Source organism: Suncus etruscus, chromosome 6 (genome assembly GCF_024139225.1).
Source record: "Suncus etruscus isolate mSunEtr1 chromosome 6, mSunEtr1.pri.cur, whole genome shotgun sequence".
Taxonomy (NCBI): domain Eukaryota; kingdom Metazoa; phylum Chordata; class Mammalia; order Eulipotyphla; family Soricidae; genus Suncus; species Suncus etruscus.
In genome coordinates this window covers 94,759,123-94,781,320 of record NC_064853.1, presented here as the reverse complement: position 1 = coordinate 94,781,320, position 22,198 = coordinate 94,759,123, and the positions used below count along the sequence as shown (strand labels likewise).

Genomic DNA, 22,198 nt, shown 5'->3' with positions numbered 1-22,198 from the left:
CCCGTAAAGAAAATAAAAAAAAAAGAACGAAAGAAAAAAAAAGAGAAATTAAAGAAAACAACAACACAACTTCCTGCCCTGGCTGGGCTGCTGCGAGATTAAATAAGATCCGTGTATCAATGGAGCGTTTCAGCCCAGTGCCTGGAGCACGGGGAGTGCTTGGCAAAGAATCACACTCCTGGGCTGAAGTTGCACCCCACAGCACCCACTCTAGTGGGCTCCTGTCCTCTTTGTCCTTGACCACGTGACCCCGGCAGCCAACCAACTCCCTGGACCCTAGGCTCCCACGTCAACAATGGGGAGGGGTGGTGAAAGGATTGTCTGGTTAAATACAGGCCAGGCTCCTGTCTTGCCTTGACCCTAGACATTCCTGGAGAGTCTGAGAATAAAGAAGCTATGAGGACACTTATTCTCTGCTGTGGTCGGGTCACCTCAAGTTTGCTAAATGCAGTGAGGTCTGAGCACAAAAGGGCTTGTCTCGTAAGCAGCCCGCAGACCCAGGGTCAATCCCCAGCACCCCGTATGTGTCCCTAAAGCCCCACTAAGAGTGATCCTTGAAGAAAGAGCCAGGAGTAACCCCTGAACACTGCAAAATATAGCTACATCCTATTCCACCAAAAAAACAAAATCCAAGGACTAGAAAGGAGTATGAAGGATAGATGCCTCGGGCCAGGAGCACACCAGCCCCAGGAGAGAAATAAAAAGGGTTCGAGTCATCTTATTGCCTTTATTCTGCTGAAGGCCCCCCGCTGGCCCCACCATGGGGCTCAGGGCCAAGCTTGACACACTCACCCATGCTCTCCGTGCAGCCAATGCACGCACACGCAAACGCACACACCAACACGCTCGCATGCACACATTCATACACGTCCCGTCTCTGGCTCTGAGAGTCAGTCTCTGGGTGGGGTGGGGGGCAGAGGGAGATAAGGGGCTACTCCTCGGCTGGCCCCTGCCTGCCCCTTTTTGACAGCACCAAGGGCAGGGGTGGGGCCGGTTCCTCAGCCCCCAGAACTAGTCCCTGTGCAAACTTGAAGGTGCCAGGTGGCTTCAGAAAGGGGTGTCACATTTCCCTATGGCCAGAGTCCCCTCCTCCAGTTCTGAGGGAGGGACCACACTCTGCCTACCTGGGGGGCCAGACCCCTCCCAGGGCTGGGCCCTGTGGATCCCGGGCTTATTCCCCAGCTGCCCCTGCTGGGAACCCCCTCTGGCACCAAACAGTCAAGTCTGATATGGCAGGGGTCCCCCACTGGAAAGCAGAGAGGCCAAGGCCCTGAAGGGTGCGGGGAGGGTACATCGCCCCCTCTCCTAATCCATCTTCAATATGAAGAGGTTTGGGCCACACTTGCCAAAAAGGGAGCACAGGCCAGGTGAAGTCTCAGTTGGGGCTTTCCCCAAACTTCCATCTTCTGGGCCACCGGCCTAACGGCCAGGCAACACCCAAAAGTCCGTCAGTCCAGCTGGCTGGTTGGTTCTTGCGCCGTCCTGGGGGGCAGGGCTCCCTCCTGGTGGGATTCAGGTGTCAGACCTGCACAGGCAACGTCTGGTTCATCTGCAGCCGCATATCCTGGATACTGCTCAGGATCTTCTTCTGGTGACCAGCCAAGGTGACCCCTATCCGAAGCAGGTCTCTGCAAGAACCACCAAAGAACAGGGGAATGTGTAGGCATCTCTCCTGTCCATCTCTGAGTCCTGCACCATCCCGTTCAGAAGCCCCCCACGCCTGCCCTCCATTTCCAAGGCTCACTTACTCTGCCGTCATCTGGGCCACAAGGTCGAAGGATGCAAAGCCTGCGCTGATAAAGCTCTCCTTGTAGCGCCCCATCTTGATGGCGTCCAGCCAGTCCCCCACCGTCGTGAAGGTGGTGTAGTCGGGGACCGTGCGGTCCAGGAGGGGTTGGGACATACTGCAAGGAGAAGGGAGGCCTCTGGTGAGTCCCTGAAGCTGAGGAAGCAGGGATGTGGGAGGGGACAGGCTGGAGGGCAGGGATGGAGGCACTGACCCAGACTGGGCACTGGCGATGATCTTAAGACTGGCAGCGTTACGGATGAGCTTGTCCAGGGTGTTGACAATCTGGGAGAATTTGGGTCTAAGGTTCCGGTCCCGCACCCAGCAGTCCAGCATAAGCTGGTGCAGCGCTGTGGGGCAGTCCATGGGTGGGGGCAGCCGGTAATCCTGTTCCACAGCATTGATGACCTGGGCCAGGAGTAGGGAAATGCATGGTGAGCCAGCGGTCCGGCCAACTGCCACCACCCCACACCATGTGGGCTGGCCCCACTCACATCCTGGTTGGTCATGTCCCAGTACGGCCGCTCTCCGTAGCTCATCACCTCCCACATGACGATGCCATAGCTCCACACGTCACTGGCGGAGGTGAACTTGCGGTAGGCAATGGCCTCCGGGGCCGTCCAGCGGATAGGGATCTTCCCACCCTGGTGGGGGATAAATATGCCTTTCACCCAATGGCTCAGGGCTGGTGCCCAGGTCCCAGCCCCAGCCTGGCTGGCCCCACCCCCGGCACCCAGCCAATGGCTTCCTTTACCAAGGAGCTTGTGTAGGTGGGATCTGAGGGGTCGTCCTCCAGGAATCGAGAGAGGCCAAAGTCAGAGACTTTGCACACCAAGTTACTGTTGACCAGGATGTTGCGGGCGGCCAGGTCCCGATGCACATAGTTCATCTCAGACAGGTACTTCATGCCCGCCGCAATGCCCCGCAGCATGCCTACCAGCTGGATGACTGTGAACTGCCCGTCATTGAGCTGCAGGCAATGAGAAGACGGGATGGGCCCGGAACTTCCCTCCTGTCCCGTTGCCTCCCCATGGCCACCTACTCGCCCTCTCCAGGTTCTTTGTTTTTGGCCCACACCCAGGGCTTGACTCTGTACTCAGGAATCCCGCCTGGGAGCCCAGGGGACCATATGAGATGCTGGATTAAACCTGGGTCAGTTGCGTGCAAGGCAAATGTTCTCCTTGCAACGTGGACTATGCAGTGTGAACTGAAAATATCCTAGAAGCCCTGCTCTAGGCTGGCCTTTGTATACCAACCCCCTACAACTCCAAGCCATGAGGAACCCCCTAGCTCTCCCCATTCCCATTTTATAACAAAGACTCAGAGGGTGAATATCCCAGTGTATCGTTGTACAGTGACTTTAGAAACCCCACTGAGAGATAGAATAACTTATTACAAAATAACCCTTGTTGATCTAAGTTTTGATCATTCCATTTGCCTTAGTGTTGTAACAATATGAAGTAAATTTGTTTGTGCCTACAAATATCAGGCTAAGGTGGTGGGTGTGAGGTTGGGGACACTGGTGGAGGAAAAGTCAAACTGATGGTGGGATTGGTGTTGGAACACTGGATGCCTCAAACAACTATATTATGAACAACTCGGTAAATCATGATGCTATAACAAAAAAAAAAAAAAAAAAAGACCCAAAGGGTTAGTAGCCCAAGGCCACATAGGCCACGGAGGCAGAAAGGGTGATCCCTGCCCCTGTACCATGCCACTCCCTTGTGTAAATATTTCACCCCCCAAAAAAGGTGGAAGCAGGTGACAGGTCCAACCCTGCTCCCAGAAGCGAGGTGGGTCAGCTCTTACTCGGAGGAAGGAGTCCAGGGCACAGTTCTCCATGAACTCGGTGAGGATCATGACCGGCCGGCTTTTGGTGACCACCCCCTCCAGGCGGATGATGTTGGGGTGATCAAACTGCCCCATGATGGAGGCCTCGCTCAGGAAGTCCCGCCGCTGCCGCTCTGTGTAGCCCACCTTCAACGTCTTGATAGCCACGAATACCTCCCTGCGACCAGGCTGCTTGAGACGGCCCCGGCACACTTCTCCAAACTCCCCTGTGAGACATGGGGTACAGAGTGAGTTCTTTTTGGACATTTTCTTTGAGGAGGCAAAGGGGGTCATATCCAGTAATGCTCAGGGGTTACTCCTGGCTCTGCATTCATGAATTACTCCTGGAGGGCTCAAAACCATATAGAATGCTGAGATCAAACTCACTTTGGCCGCTGAGGATCTAACCTGGTTTGGATGCACACAAAGCAAACCTACTAACCCATGATTACACTATGGCTCCAGCCCAGTTTCTTTCAGAAATGCCCTCTAGGCCCTTCCCTGTTCCCAGGGGACTCACCAGCTCCTATCACCTCTTCGATCTTGACACAGGACACATCGATTTCCTTGGCGAATTCGCGCACGGCCTCGTTAGGGTCTTCATAGGTGAATGGGTCGATATACACCTTCATTCCGGGAGCAACTAGAGGAGAAGAGGTGGACACATCTCAGGGCTGGAATCAATACGGGCCTCAGGGGGAACATACTCCCCAGTGGGCCTGCTCAGCGGCTGATCAAGCTGCCACTCTCCCAGCCCCCTACTATCAGTCAGTCCATGAGAACTCTGGTGACCAGAAAGGCTACACACCTCGGATTCTTATGCTTCTTTCTCCCTCGTCTCTCATCACGCCCAAACAGTCTTTCAAACTCCCTCATTCCCACTGCCCCTGACCTTGTCCAGGCCTTCAACACTCAGACTACTGCCAGAGCCTCCAGGCTGGGCTCTCTGCCTCTGGACTTTTCCCACCCATCTCTCCTGCATACCTGTCTCCCTAAAACAATGCCGGCATTGTGCTACTCCAGGAGCTTGCGGATTACCTATGGCGGAGTCAAGTCCAAACTGCTCTGCCTGCCTCTCACGACCCTCCATGGACTGGCCGCTGCTCCCCAGCTTAACTTCCCAGGAGCTGTCAAACTTGTCTTCTCACTGCCCCCACAGCCGGGTCCTCTTCCCCTCCCCACCCTACCCCACCCCACCTACGGCCTTCCTTCCAGTGGCTCTCCTAGCTAGGAATGTTACCCCCCACCCCTCCCAACCCTGCTCACCCATCTTAGCTTGGGCCACCACCTTCAGGAAGCCTTCCTCTTCCCTGAACTCTCCATGCCCTTTCTGACAGGAACCTGTATCTTAGCACTTAATTGCGCTCATTACTTCCTGTGTATAAGTATCTTGTCTCTCTCCGAGGGCTAACAGCCTGATAGGCTAAGGAAGGAAAAGGCAGGTTGCCTCGAGGGAACAGAGGAGACATACTCACTGTATTGCTGCAGCTTTTCTGTGTACTCCGAATCCGAAGGGTGTCGCTGCTTCCTGGAAGAGTGGGAGGGTGGGAGGGAAGCCTGAGAAAAAGACTGGCAGCTTCCCTAGTTCAAGGGCAGCCAGGGGCTCATAGGAGTGCTTAGGAGATGGCCTGGTCATATGGCTCGTGCTGGGCACAAGGCCCAGGCAAATGGTTTTAGGGGATAGGAAGGGCCCAGGATGAGGACACAGGTATGGACTGCAGAGGCCTTTTCCAACAGGGGATGTTTTAGGAGCGCAGAGCCCAGGACTTATAGGGGCCGATGCAGGGGTTCTGCAGCACACGGGTTCTGGGGTGCTTATGGGAGTGGCTGATTAGCACAGGTCTGAAAGTACCTGAGGCAGACGATAGCAATGACCACGACAGCCACCACAAACACCAATCCCGCCATGGCAGATCCCACGATGAGGGGCAGCTGCTCCTTCAGCTGCTGGGCCCCGGAACCTGGAGAGAGAGGGGAAGTGTGGTGAGTAAAAGGGTGCAGGACCAGGGTTGGAGTGACAGGACAAGGGGCCAGGGTTGGGGTGACAGAGCAAGGGTGACGGAGTAGAGGCTGGGGCTGGAATGACATGGCTAGATAAATAGCCAGGGATAGAGTGACAGGATGGGAGGTCAGGGCTAGTAGCCAGGGCCAGAGCGACAGGGACCAGAGCTGGGAGCTAGGAATTGGGGCGGAAGTGGCAGGGCTGGCACCTCTCTCACTGGTGGTCTGGAACTCAGCAGGGTGGCTATACTGTCCGTAGCCAGCCACCGTGCGGGCTCGAACCTGCACCACGTAACGGGCTTCGGGCCGCAGCCCATCCAGCTGCACAGAGTTCTTCTGGCTGGTCACTGTGGATGCAATGCCCTCATTCTGTGATGGGGAGAAAAAGGGGCATTTCAGGGAGGTCTGAAGTCTTTCACCCCTGTCCCATCCATCCCCAGGATAATCCCACACCCAAGTGCTCCCTAGAGCCTTCAACACTAGTTAGCAGAGAGGGGGCAGAGTGCTAGCACCAGGGTCTCCACTGCCCATCAACAGCTCTGACCTTCTCAAAGTACTTCATCTCGTAGTCCAGGATGACACCATTCGGCCGCTCTGGGGGTGCCCAGGACAGGGTCAGGCTGCTGCCCGTGCTGCTATGTAGATGCAGAGTAGGCACTTCGGAGGGGGCTGGGGGAAGAGGGAGGCACTCACCACAGGCTCTCCAGGAACCCAATCTGGACCCCTGGCAGTTTTCTGGGTGAGGGAAACTGCCCCTGGCCCGGCCCCAGGAGGCACCTCTCACCAGCCTGGTTGGTGGTGATGTTCACTGCGGCGTAGCGGGGTGGCAGGGGGCTCTTTCCCGACACCCCGTTGACAGCCTGCACCTCAAAAGTGTAGCGTGTGTGGGCTAGCAGGTGGCTGATGTGGACACGCCGTTCGGTCAGGCCCAGCTGCCGGGGTACGAACTCCACATTGTCATCACAGCGGGAGCAGGTGGGGGTCCCCACAGGCCCGGGGCCCCCACGGCACTTCTTGCAGATGACGTTGTAGAGGAGGTCCTCACGGCCCCCTAGGTCACGGGGTTCACTCCACTCCAGGACCAGCGAGGTCTCGTTCACGTTGGAAATGACGCCCCGGGGTGGGGAAGGCACCGCTGTGGGAGAGCAGAGACAGGGTGTTAGTGCTGCTTGGGGCCAACAGTGCTAAGGGTCACAAGGCCAGTTGGGGGGTGGTTAGGGAGGTGAGGAAGGGGAGATGGTGATAACCAGGCAGTGCTGGGACAGAACTTGAGGTCTCTACATGTGCCAGTACCTTTCCTCAATGTTTTTTAGTTTGTGTTTGTGCCACCCTTGGGGCTTACTCCCAGCTCAGTGCTCCAGAATCAGTCCTGGCAGAACTTGAGACCATACGAGGTGCCAGGGATTGAATATGGCTTAGTTGCAAGGCAAGTGCTCTACCTGCTGTACTATCACTATAGGCCTTTGAGTGTTCTCCTCGGTCAGGCCTGGAACTATTCTGAACTGAAGTCAGCTTTCTTCCTTTGCACTTTCTTCATGAGCAGACTCCTAGTTAGCCTTCAAGGCTCTGCCGGAGATCTCCTCGTGGATACATTCACCGGCTTTCTGTCCCCTGCATGCTCACAGGTACCTCCTGCATCTCCTCGCTAGTACCCTAGCACTTGACATCCTGGATGGTCACTGATGTCTCTCTAGCCAGCTCAACAGCCCTTTTAGACTGACAGCTGTAACTTACTCTCTTCAGCAGCACCAGGACATCAAAGGTTGTGCAGAACCCCAGGAAGGTGAGGCCCCATCTGTGGTTTAGGGATGGGCCGAGAGAGCTAACAGTTCTATGCAGAGGGCCATCTAGAGCACAGCTGCTTTATTTGGGTGTGTTTTGGGTCTCTCGGGCAGTGCTCAGGGGTCAAAATAGGCCAGCTACATACAAGGCAAATACCTTAACACTTGTACTATCTCTCAGGCCCCTAGTGCCTAGTTTCTTAAACTGTGAGTCACAGTCCCACCGGGCTCCTGTAACTTGTGACAAATGTGTTTTAAAAATAAATTTCATTAGGGACATGGTGGGGGGAGGGTCTTGGACACTTCGGTGATGGTGACATAAATATTATACCAAGACCATATTGTTAACACTGGTATACACATATTAAACATAAATTGCAAATAAAAATGAATATGACTTGGTTTGATTTTCGGACCAATTTTTCATACTTATATACTTTGGGTCACATTAAAATTTCTTGGACAAAAATGGCTGAAAATGGAAAAGAACCCCTTGGAGCTATGTTTTGTTGTTGTTGTTGTTGTTATTTTTGGGCTACACCTAGCAGTGCACAGGGATTATTCCTGGCTTAGTGCTTGGAAATCATTCCTAGTGGTGATCTAGGGATCTCTTATGGGTTGCAGGGAATTGGACTGGGTTGGCCTCATGCAAGGCCCTATCGCTTCAGTGACCCAGACTTGATTGCGCTTAAGAAGTCTTAGGGGGTGGCAAGGTAGTACAGCAGGTAGAGTGCTTGCTTTGGGTTCAAACCCCAGCACCCCATATGGTCTCCAGGGCACACCAGGAGTGATCTCTGAGTTATGGTGATAGAACAAGTGAAGAGAAAGAGAGAGAGAGAGAGAGAGAGAGAGAGAGAGAGAGAGAGAGAGAGAGAGAGAGAGAGAGAGAGAAAACGCATATTAGAGAGAGAGCATATTAGAAAGAGAAAGAGAGAGAGAGCATATTTGATCCTGAACACATTCAGGGGTTACTCCTGAGCACAGATATAGGACTAGTCCCAGGATACAGCCACATTTTGCTGTTGAACTCTGGGCTCTGACATGGATTATTAAATGATGGCGTTCTGCCTCAGGCTGGTCACTTCCTGGCTGAGCAGCACCTCTAACCTCCCCAGACTCAGTTTTCCCAGCTGGAAAGAGGGGGGCGGGCAGGGCACTTGAGGCTCACTGGTGCAGGCGGTGTTGGCAGAGTCGGAGTCTGCGCGGTAGAAGTTGTTGTGGCAGACACAGATGCTGGCAGCAGGAGTAGTGGTGCGGCTGTTGGGGGGGCAGGGCAGGCAGGGCCCCTCTCCCTGCTTCGCCTTGTAGCTTCCAGGGGGGCAGGCTGCAAGAAGGGGCAGAGGAAGGTCATGCTCACCTCCCTTCCCTGCAGACCCCCAGGAGCACCTGCACCTCCAGAGGAACCTGGCCCTTCCCTGCCACAGGTGGGACCCTCCAGCTCCGGGACTGGGGCTCCCCTAGGATGACCCAACTTCAGTAGCAGCCACAAAAGGTCCTTTGCCCCATGGGAGGGGAGGCTCAAGTCAGCAGATTCTGCCTTGCTCCTGTCTCCCCACCCCGGGGCCTCTAGGACTAAGAGGAAGACGTCAGCCCCATCACCCAGGCATGTCAGGGCAGGGAAGACACAGAAGGGGGTGGGGAGACAGGGTACTGGGGGGAGAGAGCAGCCAGCCCTGGACTCTGGTGGGAATCCACCCCCCTGCTTCTCCCTGCAGCTCTAGGATTCTTCATGGCCCCACCAAGACAGGTGGGAGGGGGGCCTCCCTAGAAGGCCGGAGGCTCCTTTCCTTTTTTTGCATGGCTTGAAGAGAGATGAGCAAGACAGCGGGCAAGAAGGTTGGGGTCACCGCGAGTTCAGATCCCTCAGTGCCTCCATCAAGGGAACCCCAGACCTAAAGCATGCCTGTGACTTCCCTTTCTTGCTCCCCTCTGCCACCCACTCAGGCCATGGGCAGCTCAGTTCACTACCCACAGCTCCTGTGGATTCAGATTTATGATCGAGATTTCTAAGACTTCTTAAGTTTTTTGCGGAGGGGAATGGGGATTGGGCCACACCTGATGGTGCTCAAGGGTTACTCCAGGCTCTGTACTCAGGGGTCACTCCTGGCAGGCTCAGGGGACCAGATGGGATGTCAGGATCAAACCCAGGTCAGCCTCATCATGCAAGACAAGTACCCTGCCAGCTGTCCTTGTGCTCTGCACCCCTCTAATTGTGATATTTTGATAGCCTAAGGGGCACCTGAACAGATGTTGGGATAAGATGCATAGGTAGACCCCAGACCTTCTGAAGTCCCGTCTCTGGGAGGTCATCCAGAGTGTGAGATGCTCTGAGGTGAGGGGTGGCCCTCTGCTGGGGTTTAATCTCCCCTCACTCACTAAGGGGCAGCTCCAGGCTGGCTCCAAATGGGTGGGGGAGGGGGCAGAGGGCAGGCCGGTGGGTTGCTATAGGAACCAGCCTGCATTTCCTGCCTGGGCCCTGCAGAGTGTTAGCCCCTCATCAGGCTGTCAGGCTCATTCCCCCACCCCCAACCCTGTCTCCATTTGGGCGAAGATGTCTAGGGACTGGCATCCGGGCAGAATGGAGGAAGAGGCCAGGCAAGGACCTAGCTCCCCTAGCCCTGTCACCCTCAGGGGCAGCAACAGCCTCCGAATCCCCAGTCAGGCCATAGTGCCTGGGTTCATGTGTCAGGGCTGTACCCAGAGCACACTGCTACCCCTTTCATCTGCAGATGATGTGAGAGGACAGAAGCTCCCAGGAAGAAGCCCCTTGAAACTCAGCTTCCTTCCTGGAAAATTGGAGATAAGTGGAGTCCAGCTTGCCAGGTGCTGGGGAGACCAAGAGGAGAGCTTGCTGTATGGACAGGGGGACCAGGAGGTGGTCTCAGCAGACACAAACTTCTCATTGCAGTGGTCCTCATAGCCAGGGACTAATTATGCTCCAGAGGCTTCCCAGGGGGCTGATTCATCATGTGCTAAGCATTGATCTTGGGGTTTTCACGAACCCACTCAAGTTAGGCTCTCCCCAGTCCTATACCAACTCCCCATACCCTTGCTCTGTTGTACACAGGAGGAGCCCGAGGTGGAAAGATAAATAAGCTCCTGACTCCAGATTTCACAGGCCTGTAGAAAGGACTCAGGACTGGGGGACAGGAATTCTGTAACTACTCTGCTCTGGGAGTTTCCCGATACCTGACATAGTTATGATGGGAATATAAAAAGTTAGTTTTGGAGTTCTGACCCACATAAGCTCAAGACAATAGCATTCCCAGCTTCAACCACATCATGCCAATTATGAGCACTCTTTCAGGAGCTCACATATACTGTCTCTTAAGCAGCAGATGATAGCCCAGACTCATAGGGGTCAAGGAGGAGATGTCCACAAACCATGGCCCTCCAGCCCTGGGGCCCATGTGGTACCGCCAAGAGTGCCTTTGGACTGGAAAAAGCAGGCATTGCTACCAGCCTCCAGGTCTTCCACCAGCTCTCCCCCTTAGCAAGGCCTGCTCATGTCACTCTCCCACTATCACTGGTTTGCCTGTCATCCCTCTTTCTATCCTGGTGTCTCTGTTTGTTTTCATTCCCCTTTTTCCCCCATCTCCACCATGTTCTCATAGCCAACCCTCCTTCTGTCCAGGATAGGATGTAGACCTGGCATTGGGAGTTAGGATGCAGCAGGTGACGGATGGCTAAGTCCCAGGCCCTCCCCTTTACCCACTGAACCACCCAGGCCAGTCCCCACTCACGGCGGCACTGGGACTCTTTGGCAGCTGGCTCGTGGCCCATGGCGCAGGTGCAGGCCCCCACAGGCACCATCCACTCTCCATCACCGTTGCAGTAGAGCTTCAGTGGTACTGACACCTCCACAGCATTAGGGATACAGGTGCCAGGGGCAATGACGAGCGAGGTCGGCTCTGAGCCCGTGAGGGTCTCAGGGAAGAGGGCGAAGCCGGCTGTGGTGGAGGCGCATTTCTTGTAGAAGGCACGCACAGAGATGAGAGACATGCAGGCGCCCTGGTCCTGGAAGGCCAGGTAGAAGCCGGCCTTGGACAGCGGCCCGAAGCTGCGCACCTTGGTATTGACCCGGCCAGCATCCAGCCTCGAGAAGCTCTCATCAGGCGCAATGGTGTCCACCTTGACGTAGGGGTTCTCCATCCAGAAGGGAGAGGAGTCCGAGGCCACATCGCTGTCTGCCTCATAATAGAAGAGGTTAAAGGTCTCTTTGCAGGAGCCTGGGATATTGGGGATGCTGTTGCAGTCCCGCACCGTGAACTTGAGCTCCACGTAGACCCGCTGCACATCCTGCCGCCAGATGAAGCCAGTGCGCAGCCAGTTGTTCTGGCTGGATTCAAGCACGTTGCACACCTGGTACGTGCGGATGGGGTTCATGGCCTCGTCGTAGCCGCTTACCTCTTCCCACTGCATGAGGAGAAAGCGGGGGGTGGGGGGGGGTGGGGGGGGGGAGGACAGAGTGGGTGAGCCCCACTGTGCTGGGTGCTCACAAGCACACCTGCCTCTGTTGTACTGATTTTTTAGATGTCTGTGCTGACCACATAGACACAAATCCCCGCTCTCTGCTGCTGTGTGGCCACGGCCAAGTCCCTTATCCTCTCTATGCCTCCGAGTTGGAGAATACAGATGTATAAAGAATGAGAACCAAGGGCTGGAGTGAAAGTACAGCAGGTAGGGTGTTTGATTTGCACAGGCCAATCTGTATTTTATCCCAGGTAACCTATAGGGTTACCTATCTCAGGTAACCTTGTGGGAGCAAGCTCACCGGAAATAAGCCCTAAGTGCAGAGCCAGAGTAAACCCTAAGCACAGCTAGGTGTGAGCTCACCTCCAAAAGAACAAAACAAAACAAAATAACTTGATGAAGTCAGAGTAATAATACTTCGTAGAGAAAAGTGGCCTGGCATGTGACCTGGGTCCAATTTCCCATACCCTATCAATGGTCCTCAAACTACGGCCCGCGGGCCACATATTGTATTTATTCCCATTTTGTTTCTTCACTTCTAAATAAGATATATGCAGTGTGCATAGAAATTTGTTCATAATTTTTGTTTTTACTATAATCTGGCCCTCCAACAGTCTGAAGGACGGTGACCTGGCCCCTTGTTTAAAAAGTTTGAGGACCCCTGCATATGGTCCCCAAGCACCACCAGAAATAATTCCTGAATGCAGACTAAGGATAACTCCTGAGCATTACCAGGTGTAGCCCAAAACAAAACACACACACACACACACACACACACACACACACACACACACACACACACAATAAATGGCCAGTGAGGGCAGGAGCAGGGAGGGTTGGAGGGAGGTATAGACCAGACCAGAAGGCAGTGGAGGAGGGTAGCAGGCACTTTGGTGATAGTGGGTGTGGTCCTTGACTATATGACAGTATGACACATGACAATAATCCCAGAAACTAATAATAATAAAATATAAGAATGAGGCCAGGCACAGGGATGCATGGGTCCATGGCAGAGCACATGTCTGTGTGTGTGAGGCCACTCTAGGTTCAAAGCCCCATCCTGCACCCAAAATAAATTCCCCCAAAGGATTGAAACTTAATGGTCAGCATGATGACTCACAAGGCTGGAGTACATGATTTGTATGCAGAAGGCCTGGGTTAGTTCCCTGGCACCAATCTCCCTCCACCCCCAGGGCAATGCACCAGGGGAACTCTCGGAGCACAAACAGGCATGGCTCGAAATCAAAACAAAAGAAATAATACAGGGATTAAGGTGTCTGTCTTGTAGGCAGCTGACCCCATTCCTCTCCTTCCTTCCTGACCTCCTCCCCCACTCTCTTCACATATGGTCCTCTGAGCATCTCCAGGAGTGATCCCTGAGCACAAAACTGTGAAGAAGTCCTGAGCACAAGCCAGGAATAAACACTGAGCACTGCTGGATATGGTCCCAAAAGCCAAAATAAGTAGAAAGAATAAGGACTCTTGGAAACCAAACTTCGAACGAGGTATAGGCTTAGGTATGCTCTGAGCAATAACCTTTATTCTCACCATGCCTGTTCCATGAACTGTCAAATGGAACTGATAGGAATGAAATGAGGCTATAAGGAGGGAAACTAGCTAAACATACATACTAGGCTGTAAGATTCCAATATCTCCAGATTGTCCCATTTAAATTTGGGGACAACTATGTAAGGATGTGTGCCTGTCATTCCCACTCTAGAAAAAGAGGAAGCTATATTTCTCAAAAGGGAATGACCTGGTCACTGCCAGGACTGGCTAGCAAGGGCCAAGAGTGTCCCCAAGCCTGGTGAGCAAAAGATCAGGGCAGCCGGCATGCTCTCTGGCAAGGTGGAGAAATGGGAACCAGAGAAGTGGACTCCATTTCGAGTGATCGTACAGAGAACAGGCACGGTGCTTGCCTTGCATGTACACATCCAACTTGGGTTTGATCTCCAGTATCCCATATGGTCCCCTAAAAGTGCCAGGGTGATTCCTCACTGCAGAGCCAGGAATAAGCCCTGAGTATCTTTGGATATCACCCCAAAAACAACAACAAAGAAAAGTAAACTGCCTTGCTAAATGTTATACAATATATCAGAGGTGTGGAACTGAGTTTCCCTGAATCTAAGCCATTGGCCTGCCCAGTCCCGGGAGGAAGCAAGATGGTAAGAATAGACAACACAGGGCTGCCAGGTGTGAGAAAGGGAGGGGTACTGACAATGTACATATGGGAGGGCTATGGGGCAAGAGATAGACTCTTCCACCAAGACGGACCACCAAGCCAGGGAGGAAAGATGAGCAGTGACACTAGGTTGGTCACCAGAGGGAAGACAGACAGCCTCCCCCGCGACCCCATTCTCCAGGCCCACTGCGAGAAGTCTGGGCACTGCCAGTAGCCCACACTCAGGATTCTTACCCCACTCTCAGGATGAGCTGTCCATGCCAACTCAGACGTCACCCACTTTGTGTCCATGAGGGTCTCTAGGGGAGCAAGAGAAGAAAATTGGTAAGGGGTGAAGCTCAGGATGAGGGCAAATGGGAAAGGTCAGCCAGGAAAAGCCAGGCACCAGAGACTTGGAGGGAGCCTCCTCTGCTCAGAACACTTCATGCTACCCAGCACCCCTGCCCTGATGGCATCAATGATGCCACACACAGCTCCAAAGGGGCAAGGGGATGCCGTGGTAGCTTTCTGCTACAAGCCCCATGGCTTCATGCAGCCAGGGTAGGCTGGGGGTACACACAGCTACAGGCTCTCACTCCAGGACTTTTTTGTTTGTTTGTTTGGTTTTGGTTTTTGAGTTACACCCACTGGCACTCAGGGGTTACTCCTGGCTCTGAGCTCAGAAAATGCTCCTGGCAGGCACGGGGGACCATATGGGACGTTGGGATTAGAAATACCATCTATCCTGAATCAGCTGAGTGCAAGCCCTCCCGCTGTGCTATCTCTCCGGCCTCATCACTCCAGGACTGTTTTGGGGGGGGGGGTCACACCCGGTGGTGCTCAGGGGTTACTCCTGGCTCTGCGCTCAAAAGTTGCCCCTGGCAGGTTGCAGGGACCATTTGGGATGCAGGGAATTTAACTAAGGTCTATTCCAGATTGGCCGCATGCAAGGCAAATGCCCTACTGCTGTGCTATGCCTCCAACCCTCACTCCAGGACTTTAAAAAAAATTTTTTTTGAGGAGCCATACCTGGCGGTGCTCAGGGGACCCTATTAGATGTCAGGAGTCAAACCTTGGTTGACCACATGCAAAGAAAGTGCCCTGCCTGCTGCATTATCTGGTCCAAACTATTACCTTTATCCTGGAAACAAAGGGTATATGAAAGCCCCCAAACCCCTATGCTCAAGCTTCTCTCATTCTAACTCCATTCCCAGCCCCAAGGTTTAGCCCATTTGCACCCAAATGGGGTCACAGCATGCACTGAGGAAAATGAGGCACTCTCCCTCTCAGAAAGATAGGAGCCACCTACACCAAACCAACTCTTGGATCCTTCACTCTGTTCTTTCTGCCACCCTTGGGACCTCGCAGGTACCCTTTCCACAGGCGAGAAAAACCAGTACCCAGGTAAAGAGAGTCTGTGTATTACAGTAAATGTTGGGAGTTGGGAAAGGCATGTAGCTCAGCGGTAGAGCAGTTACTTTTATGTGTGAAGGCCCTAGGTTCTATGACTGTGACACACACACACACACACACACACACACACACACACACACACACACACACCCCACACTCATGATTGGGTGTAGGGCAGCTCAAATACAGGTCCAACTCCACAATTAAGTCCTAACCAGGAACTCCTAATGGCAACTGTCTACAAAAGAGAACTAGAAAGAGCCTGGGAAGCTCATCCAAGTCCTAATCAAGTAGACACTGTCTCTAGGGAGCCCTCCAGGATCCCCAGCAGCCAGGGCTGGATGACTTCCTCTGGGCCTCCAGAGCCCAGGCATTGTTACACTACGGATGCTGTTCCAAGCTTTCATTTCCAGTGTCCGCCCCGGCCTCCAGCCCAGCCACTGGATAGGGCCCATCAATTTCTGACAGCACTCCGGTCTCAGAGGAGCCGACTTGTGGTCAGATAACTCTGCCTCCCAGCAAGGTGACCCCTAGGATCAGAACCCAGAGAGCAGAGAGACAAGAGAGGGATGCCTAGGAGACAGGGTAGGGTCCTTTCAGAACATGAGGTATCTCATGTGATAGTGGGGCCAGGTTTGGGGTGTCCAGGAAAAATGCTAAACTGCTAAACTCTACAGGCTCCCAAAGCAGGGAGGGAACTGCAGATATTCCCAGTGGGAATAAAAGGTGTTCCCCTTCCCCTTTCCTGCAGGGTGAGGTTGTTGGGCTCACTGAGGTGGACCTCTGGCAGACAGAGAGACAGAGAGATGAATAAGGGAGGAAAGCAGAGATGAGTAGAAGTACAAATCAGGTGGGTATCTCCAGCAGGGGCCTGGGAGGGAAGCAGAAGGTGGGTGACACTAAGCTGAAGGATGTGCCCAGCCGGCTGGCCAGGACCAGACAGGGATGATGGCCAGCGGCAGACTACAAAAGCCGGGAGATGGAGAGACAAGACAGCCCAAGGAGACAGACAGAGGGCGAGGGAGACTGCCAAGTGGACTCTTCCCAGGTTCCAGTTTCTAGGCCTCGAAGCCCCACACGGCATGGCCCGTCCTGGCTACAGGTCCGGCTGCTCTGCCCGCTGCCCGCTGCCGGCCGCCTGGAGCTCCCACCGCTGTCTCCCTCCTCCTGTTCCCTCACTTCCTTCTGCTCGTTCTGTGCCAAACCCATCTGGAACTGTTTAAACCCAAATATTCAGCCCCCTCCCCCTCCAGCCAGATTCCTCTACAGTTTAAAACAAGCCCTGCGCTGAGTAGAGGGAGGGAGGAGAGGAGAGAAGTGGGGAGGCCGGTGGGATTGGGGGGGGGGAGACTCTTCATTTCTGTTTAATTTCTGGGGAGCGAGAGAGGGAGGGAGGGAGATCGGCCCTTGGCCATCGCTCAATCTCGGCACATTTTTCCCATTAATGAGGAGGACTTGGATTTCAGTTCTTGTGTTGGAGGAAGGGCTCTGGTCACTGGTGGGGAGGGACCGGCTATTGGTCCCCCATGGCTCTGAGGTGGGGAGGAAGGGACACCCAAGGCGTTCTGTCCTGGTCCCAGAAGGGCACAGATGTCTGTGGCACTGGAGAGAGACCCAGACCCAAAGACCACCTTTTCTCAACTCTGTGTATGTGTGTGTGTGCGTGCGTGCGTGCATGCGTGTATACGTGAATGTGTGAGTCTGTGAGTACTTGCTCACATGCGGTGTGTGTGTGGGGGAAAGATGCGAGGTACAAGGAATAGAACAAAAGAGGAACGAAGGACTGAGCACTCTCCAGACACCCCTGCATTCTGCTGCCTCCTGCATCCCAATCCTTCTGTCCACTATGGGCTGCCGCAGTGGGGACTAGAGAGTGACTGGTCCCTGCTGAGCCAAAATTTGGTCAAGCAGGACCCCCAGCAGCAACCCCAAGGCCAGCAAGAAGGTGCTGCTAGGGGGGCTGCTAGGACGAGGGATTTAAAACTCAGAAGTGAAAGAACTGTTTCTCCAGGAGGCTGTGGGGAATGGCCACGTGGCGGCAGCTGTGTGGCCCTCCCTGGGAGTACATGGACACAACCACACACATCACCCGCTTTACCCTGGCTGGACTTCCTCACTACCACAACCACTGGGGCTGAAGAGCAGCAAGTCAACACAGGGTGGGTAAAAGACTCACACTCACATGCTCACTCACAAACTCTCTCTCTCTCTCTCTCTCTCTCTCTCTCTCACACACACACACACACACACAGTATTTCCAATGCATGAACGACAAGTCTTCCTCAGACACACACGAAGAATCTTTCCTACACAGAGTCCACTCACCTCAGGCAAAGATGCACCCATGTAGTCTTCGTATGTGCAAATTTCCCAAAACACGGACACCAGTACCTAGTCTGCAACCCAGCAGGCATTTCTCTTCACTCACCCAGAGGCACCCACTGTTGCCAGTGCCAAGTCAGTCCTGGGCCCAGCCGAACACAAACACGCACCAGCATCAGCTGCGCACACAGATGTCTGTCCGCACGGACACGTGCCACAGGCGCCTGCAGACACTCAATAAAGCATCTGCATTTCGAGTTGTGTGGTCTCACACAGCACCCTCACACAAGTATAGGTACACACACCCCCACCACACACACACACACACACGCGCTTGAGATTCTGTAAGCTTAGGATCCTTCTGGAAATGAGTCTTCAGTGGGATGATAGAGACAGTGCCTAGTACAAAGCGACCACTGGACACAGGCACGGGGAAAGAAAATGCCAGGCAGGTTTCCTGTGACCCTGGCCAGCCAGATGGGCCTGTCACAGGTCACGAGGCTGGGGTGGGGCAGGGGCCTGGAGAAGATTCTGGGTGTGTCAGGGTGCTGCCTCCCCAGGGAGATCTTCAAGCAACAGGCCACTTCCCTGGCAGCCCAATGGCACTGACACCAAGCCCCGAGCCCTTGGGCAGGGGCTGGCACCATGCACACTCTTCACTTCAGGAGCTTCCAATAGCATTCCACACTGAAGTGGGGGGGGGGTCCAACCTGACAAGCAGCCCTCGAGGAGGCCTGGTCTGAGTCAGAGGGCCTCACCTAGCAGCTCTGGCCCCATCACCTGCCCTGCTGAAGCACCAGGTGCCCACAAGTTTATGAAGCTGCCAGAACTCAACCACACTCCCAGGCCCCAAATCACCCACAGCACCTCACCCTGGAAACAGGGGGGTGAAGGCAGGGGTGGGTGTCCAGGAGACTCCAAAGACTCAAACCCAGTAGAGAGCAAGAAGCAGCCTGGAGTTTAAACACCAGAGTGCATCCTTCTAGCAGTGGCAAGGAGACACTTGCCACTTGTGATAGGCCCAGGAGAAAGGGGACATGGAAGGGTCTAGGCTGGGTAGAGAGGAGATGGGAGCCCTGCCTGAGAAGAGGAAGGGGTGGCCACATTGGTCACTACTCCTCCATAGGTTTCCTTCACCCCAAGCCCAGGGATCTGGGCCCAGCCTTCTTGCCTGGGTCAGGGGTGCACATGCATGGACACAGCCTGCAGCCACATAAGAAAGGGATTTGGAGGGAACTTGCCAAGAGAGTGGGGCCATCTTACAGGGGCCATAGCCAGGGGGCCCTCTAGGCTGGAAGGGATAGAGGGGTGCATCTTAAAATAGTAAATGCACTTGGTGTTTTCATTCTGTCTCTCAGAGCCTATGGGTTTATCAGGAAATCAACTGGCAAACCTGGAGAGTAGAAGCAGCAGAGACAGCAAAGTCCCTAACCAGGGCACTTGGTGCCCATCCCGTGGGATCCCCACATCAGGCCTGGCCCTGCCAGCTAGCAGCTCCATGGAAAGCTCCTCTCCTTAGTCAGACTGATTCCTGCGGGCCCAGGCAGGAGTCTGGGGGCACTGGAATGGGAGAGCCGCCAAGTGAAAACCAGGGTTTGGGGCGACACTGGAGGCCTCCAGACTCCATCAGGTGCCCAGCTGTACCCTGTCTCTTTCCCCCTACCCCCAGCCACCCGATCCCGACAAACCAGTTTGACTCAGCACAACAGGCAGGGCTACAATTTTCCAACTATGCAGGGGTGGTGATTCAGCCTCTTCGTGCTGTTTAATTAGTGGAAGGCCGGTGGAGCGGTGGCGGCCCTGGGCTTCAGCTCACCGTGCTGCCGCTGCAGAGGCCACAGTGTCAGCGGCCAGTGGCGGCAGTTCTGGCTCAGGGAAAGGCAGTGGCAAGCAAACTGGTGCCCTTCAGTATTCACCGCCACTGTCCCTCATCACTGCCCTGAGTGCCAGCTCAAGACAAACCCGGTGGCTGGCGGAGTGGTGCCAGAGGCAACTCTCACAAGTGACGGAGCCATAGATATCCGTCCTCAGAAGCTCTGTTGGAGGGACTCACATCCCCCACCCACTGCCCCCTTTTCCTCCAGGAATGATCTCCAGAAGGGGGTTATGAGAGGGATGCAGGGCAGGGGGTGGGGAGCTCCTCTGAGGAAATCTGTAACTTTTTCTCTTTCTCAGAAGGGTTCCTGGCAGGTATTTCCCTCTCTTGTCTGAGAGAGAAAAGCCCTAAGGTTCAGGGCACCTTTTCTCATCCCACACTCCATTCCCAGCCTGCTCGACCCACTTCAGAGTCCTGAAAGGGAGGGGGATCCTGGCTGAGGAGAGAGGGGTACAGGAACTGAAAAGGAGAGTTTTGTTTTCCTGTGGCTGAGGGAAAACCCCAGAGCAATTTGTGGGCTGGGCCCAGAGGGAAAATCAAACTGAGGGGCAAAGCCTGGGGGTTCTTCGAGCAAGGAACCTCAGTACTCTTGGAGAGCAAAGGAGAGGCTTGGAATGGGTCTTGGTAAGTCCCAAGTGTGTGAGGAGGGAAAAGCAGTCAGGCCCTCCAGCCCAGGCCCTTGAGGGCCCATGCACACAGCTCAGGGGTCCTGAGCTGACACAGAATAAGTCCCGGATACAGAGAGCCAGCAGGCAAGCCCAATCCGAGCCAGGCCAGATGGAAGGGGGAGAGCACGGAGGCCGGATCCCCCAGCCATAAAGCTGAGGGACTGAAGGGAAGGCTTGGAGCTGGGGGCTGGGGGTGTCTACTTAGCCTGGTCCTCTGGTCTCAGGAGCTCCAGGCCCATTCCTGCCACTGTTCAAATATCCAGGACAGGGCTAGGTACAACAAGGACAAGTGGAGACCCTCTCTCTTTCCACTCCATTCCTTTAAGGGAGGGGACCCCCTGAGTAACAAACAATGGCTCTCTGCACAGCACTTCACCTCAAGACATGATTCAAAGCTCACAACTGCCAGACATGGGGGTGGCCCAATTCTGGAGAGGGGGAGCCCAAATTTCAGAGGAGGGAGGGCCTCTGGGCAAGGGCCGATACTCTGAAGCCTCTCTCTTCCCCCTTCCCTTCTCAGGTTTATACATACAGGACCTGAGGTCTACACCCACTTCACAGCTGAGCAGGTGGAGGTGTGGTGGGTTAAAGGGACAGACAAAGGCCTGCTGGCCTCTCTCTTGGCGTTCAGCACTCTGTGCAGAGGAGGTCTGGATGGATGGGAGCTAGTGGATTGCTCCGGGGTTCTCCAGTAGACTGAAGGATAAATTTAGAGAGGCGACAGAAGAAGAAAGAGAGGGGATGTGCCTCTTCCGTATTCCAGCTCTCCGGAACCAACCCACCCTTCCCCAACACTAGGAACTACGAACACTTCCCCACCCATCTCCAGCCAGGGGATAACCTGAAGCCTGTCTCACACAGCCCCCCACTAAGCCACTGCCAGCCCTGGATGCCGCTGCAAGGCTAAGGCACAGACCTGGGAATTCCAGCAAGCACCCAGCTCACACCCTGGAGGCGATCAACAACAAAGCCCCACACTGCTTTCTCACGCCTGCGATCCTATCGCGAGCATGTGGGGGAGTGTGCATGATGTGGGCGCGACCTCGGGGTGTCTGTCTGTATTTGCATGTGTCCACCCGTGTGAATCAGTCTGTCAGCGCCAGAAATCTGGGAGATGAAGGGATGGCAGGGGGCTGGGGATCTCGGGGGGGGGGGGACCCTCCAGGTTTCAGCCCTGGGGGGGGGAATTTTGAAAGCACCAGGAGAATGCCTGTCTCAGGGTCTTAGGGTCCTAGTTCTTCTTCCAGCCAACCCGTCAAGTTTACCCACTGCACTGGGACTGAGGCGCAAAGCAAGTTATAGAGACGGGATCTGGGCTTTTGTTCGGCACCTACGAATGTTGTTCGGGCAGCTTGGAGACTCGAAAAAGAACTACTATTTCTCCCCCAATTTCTGTGCCTCTTCGTCCCTCTCCATGAAGTGTGGCTGTTTCTACTCTCACGGACCCACTCCAAAATTCCTGGAAACCGTGTGTCTATTGTTTATGACGAATGTCGTGCCTCAATCCCCCACTCAGGCTGTGCCAAGTGGCCCACCAACCTTCGGCTGTTGCTCCCAGATCTGTCGTTGGTAAACTGGGGCGACCTCCACTCCCCAGATCCCAAGCACTGACTTGACAGGTTTCACAGAGCCCACAGAGAGAGAGACAGAAAGAGAGACCCAGCTTCGCCCATAGTAAAGAATAAAGCAGGAGTCAAGGGGTTTGGGCGCTCTCCGGGGGGCAACCCTCACAACTTGTAGGGTGTAGCGGGGAGCCCTGGAGGAGCGTCCTGCTAGCGTGCGGAGGGGTAACCGCAGCAGAACGTGCACCTCGTGTGCGGGAAACCCTAAACAATAACAGCCCCCGCCTCTCCACCCCCAAAGCCCGTCCACCGGCCAAGCGGGGTG

At 54.6% G+C, this 22,198-nt stretch overlaps 1 protein-coding gene across 1 annotated transcript; it reads right to left on the bottom strand.

The window, feature by feature from the left end:
• Positions 1-1,189: 1,189 nt before the first annotated feature.
• EPHB3 (EPH receptor B3) lies at positions 1,190-14,344 on the bottom strand. Its single transcript, XM_049775824.1, has 15 exons — positions 14,288-14,344; positions 11,142-11,814; positions 8,567-8,722; positions 6,402-6,752; positions 6,162-6,286; positions 5,827-5,986; positions 5,469-5,577; positions 5,092-5,144; positions 4,137-4,259; positions 3,596-3,843; positions 2,541-2,756; positions 2,281-2,430; positions 2,001-2,194; positions 1,749-1,904; positions 1,190-1,628 (listed from the first exon to the last, which is right to left on the bottom strand). The coding sequence occupies exons 1-15, from the start codon at positions 14,342-14,344 to the stop codon at positions 1,520-1,522; spliced, it is 2,880 nt and encodes a 959-aa protein (XP_049631781.1). The 3' UTR covers positions 1,190-1,519.
• Positions 14,345-22,198: the final 7,854 nt, after the last annotated feature.

Bases quoted from the DNA above. Each gene is read 5' to 3' on its own strand.
- EPHB3 (XM_049775824.1), bottom strand. From the start codon at position 14,344: ATGGACACAAAGTGGGTGACGTCTGAGTTGGCATGGACAGCTCATCCT. The intron at 4,260-5,091 runs GTGAGTATGTCT...CTTCTCCTCTAG, and splicing joins AGAAAAGCTGCAGCAATACA to TTGCTCCCGGAATGAAGGTG. The intron at 2,431-2,540 runs GTAAAGGAAGCC...ATCCCCCACCAG, and splicing joins CCACCTACACAAGCTCCTTG to GGTGGGAAGATCCCTATCCG.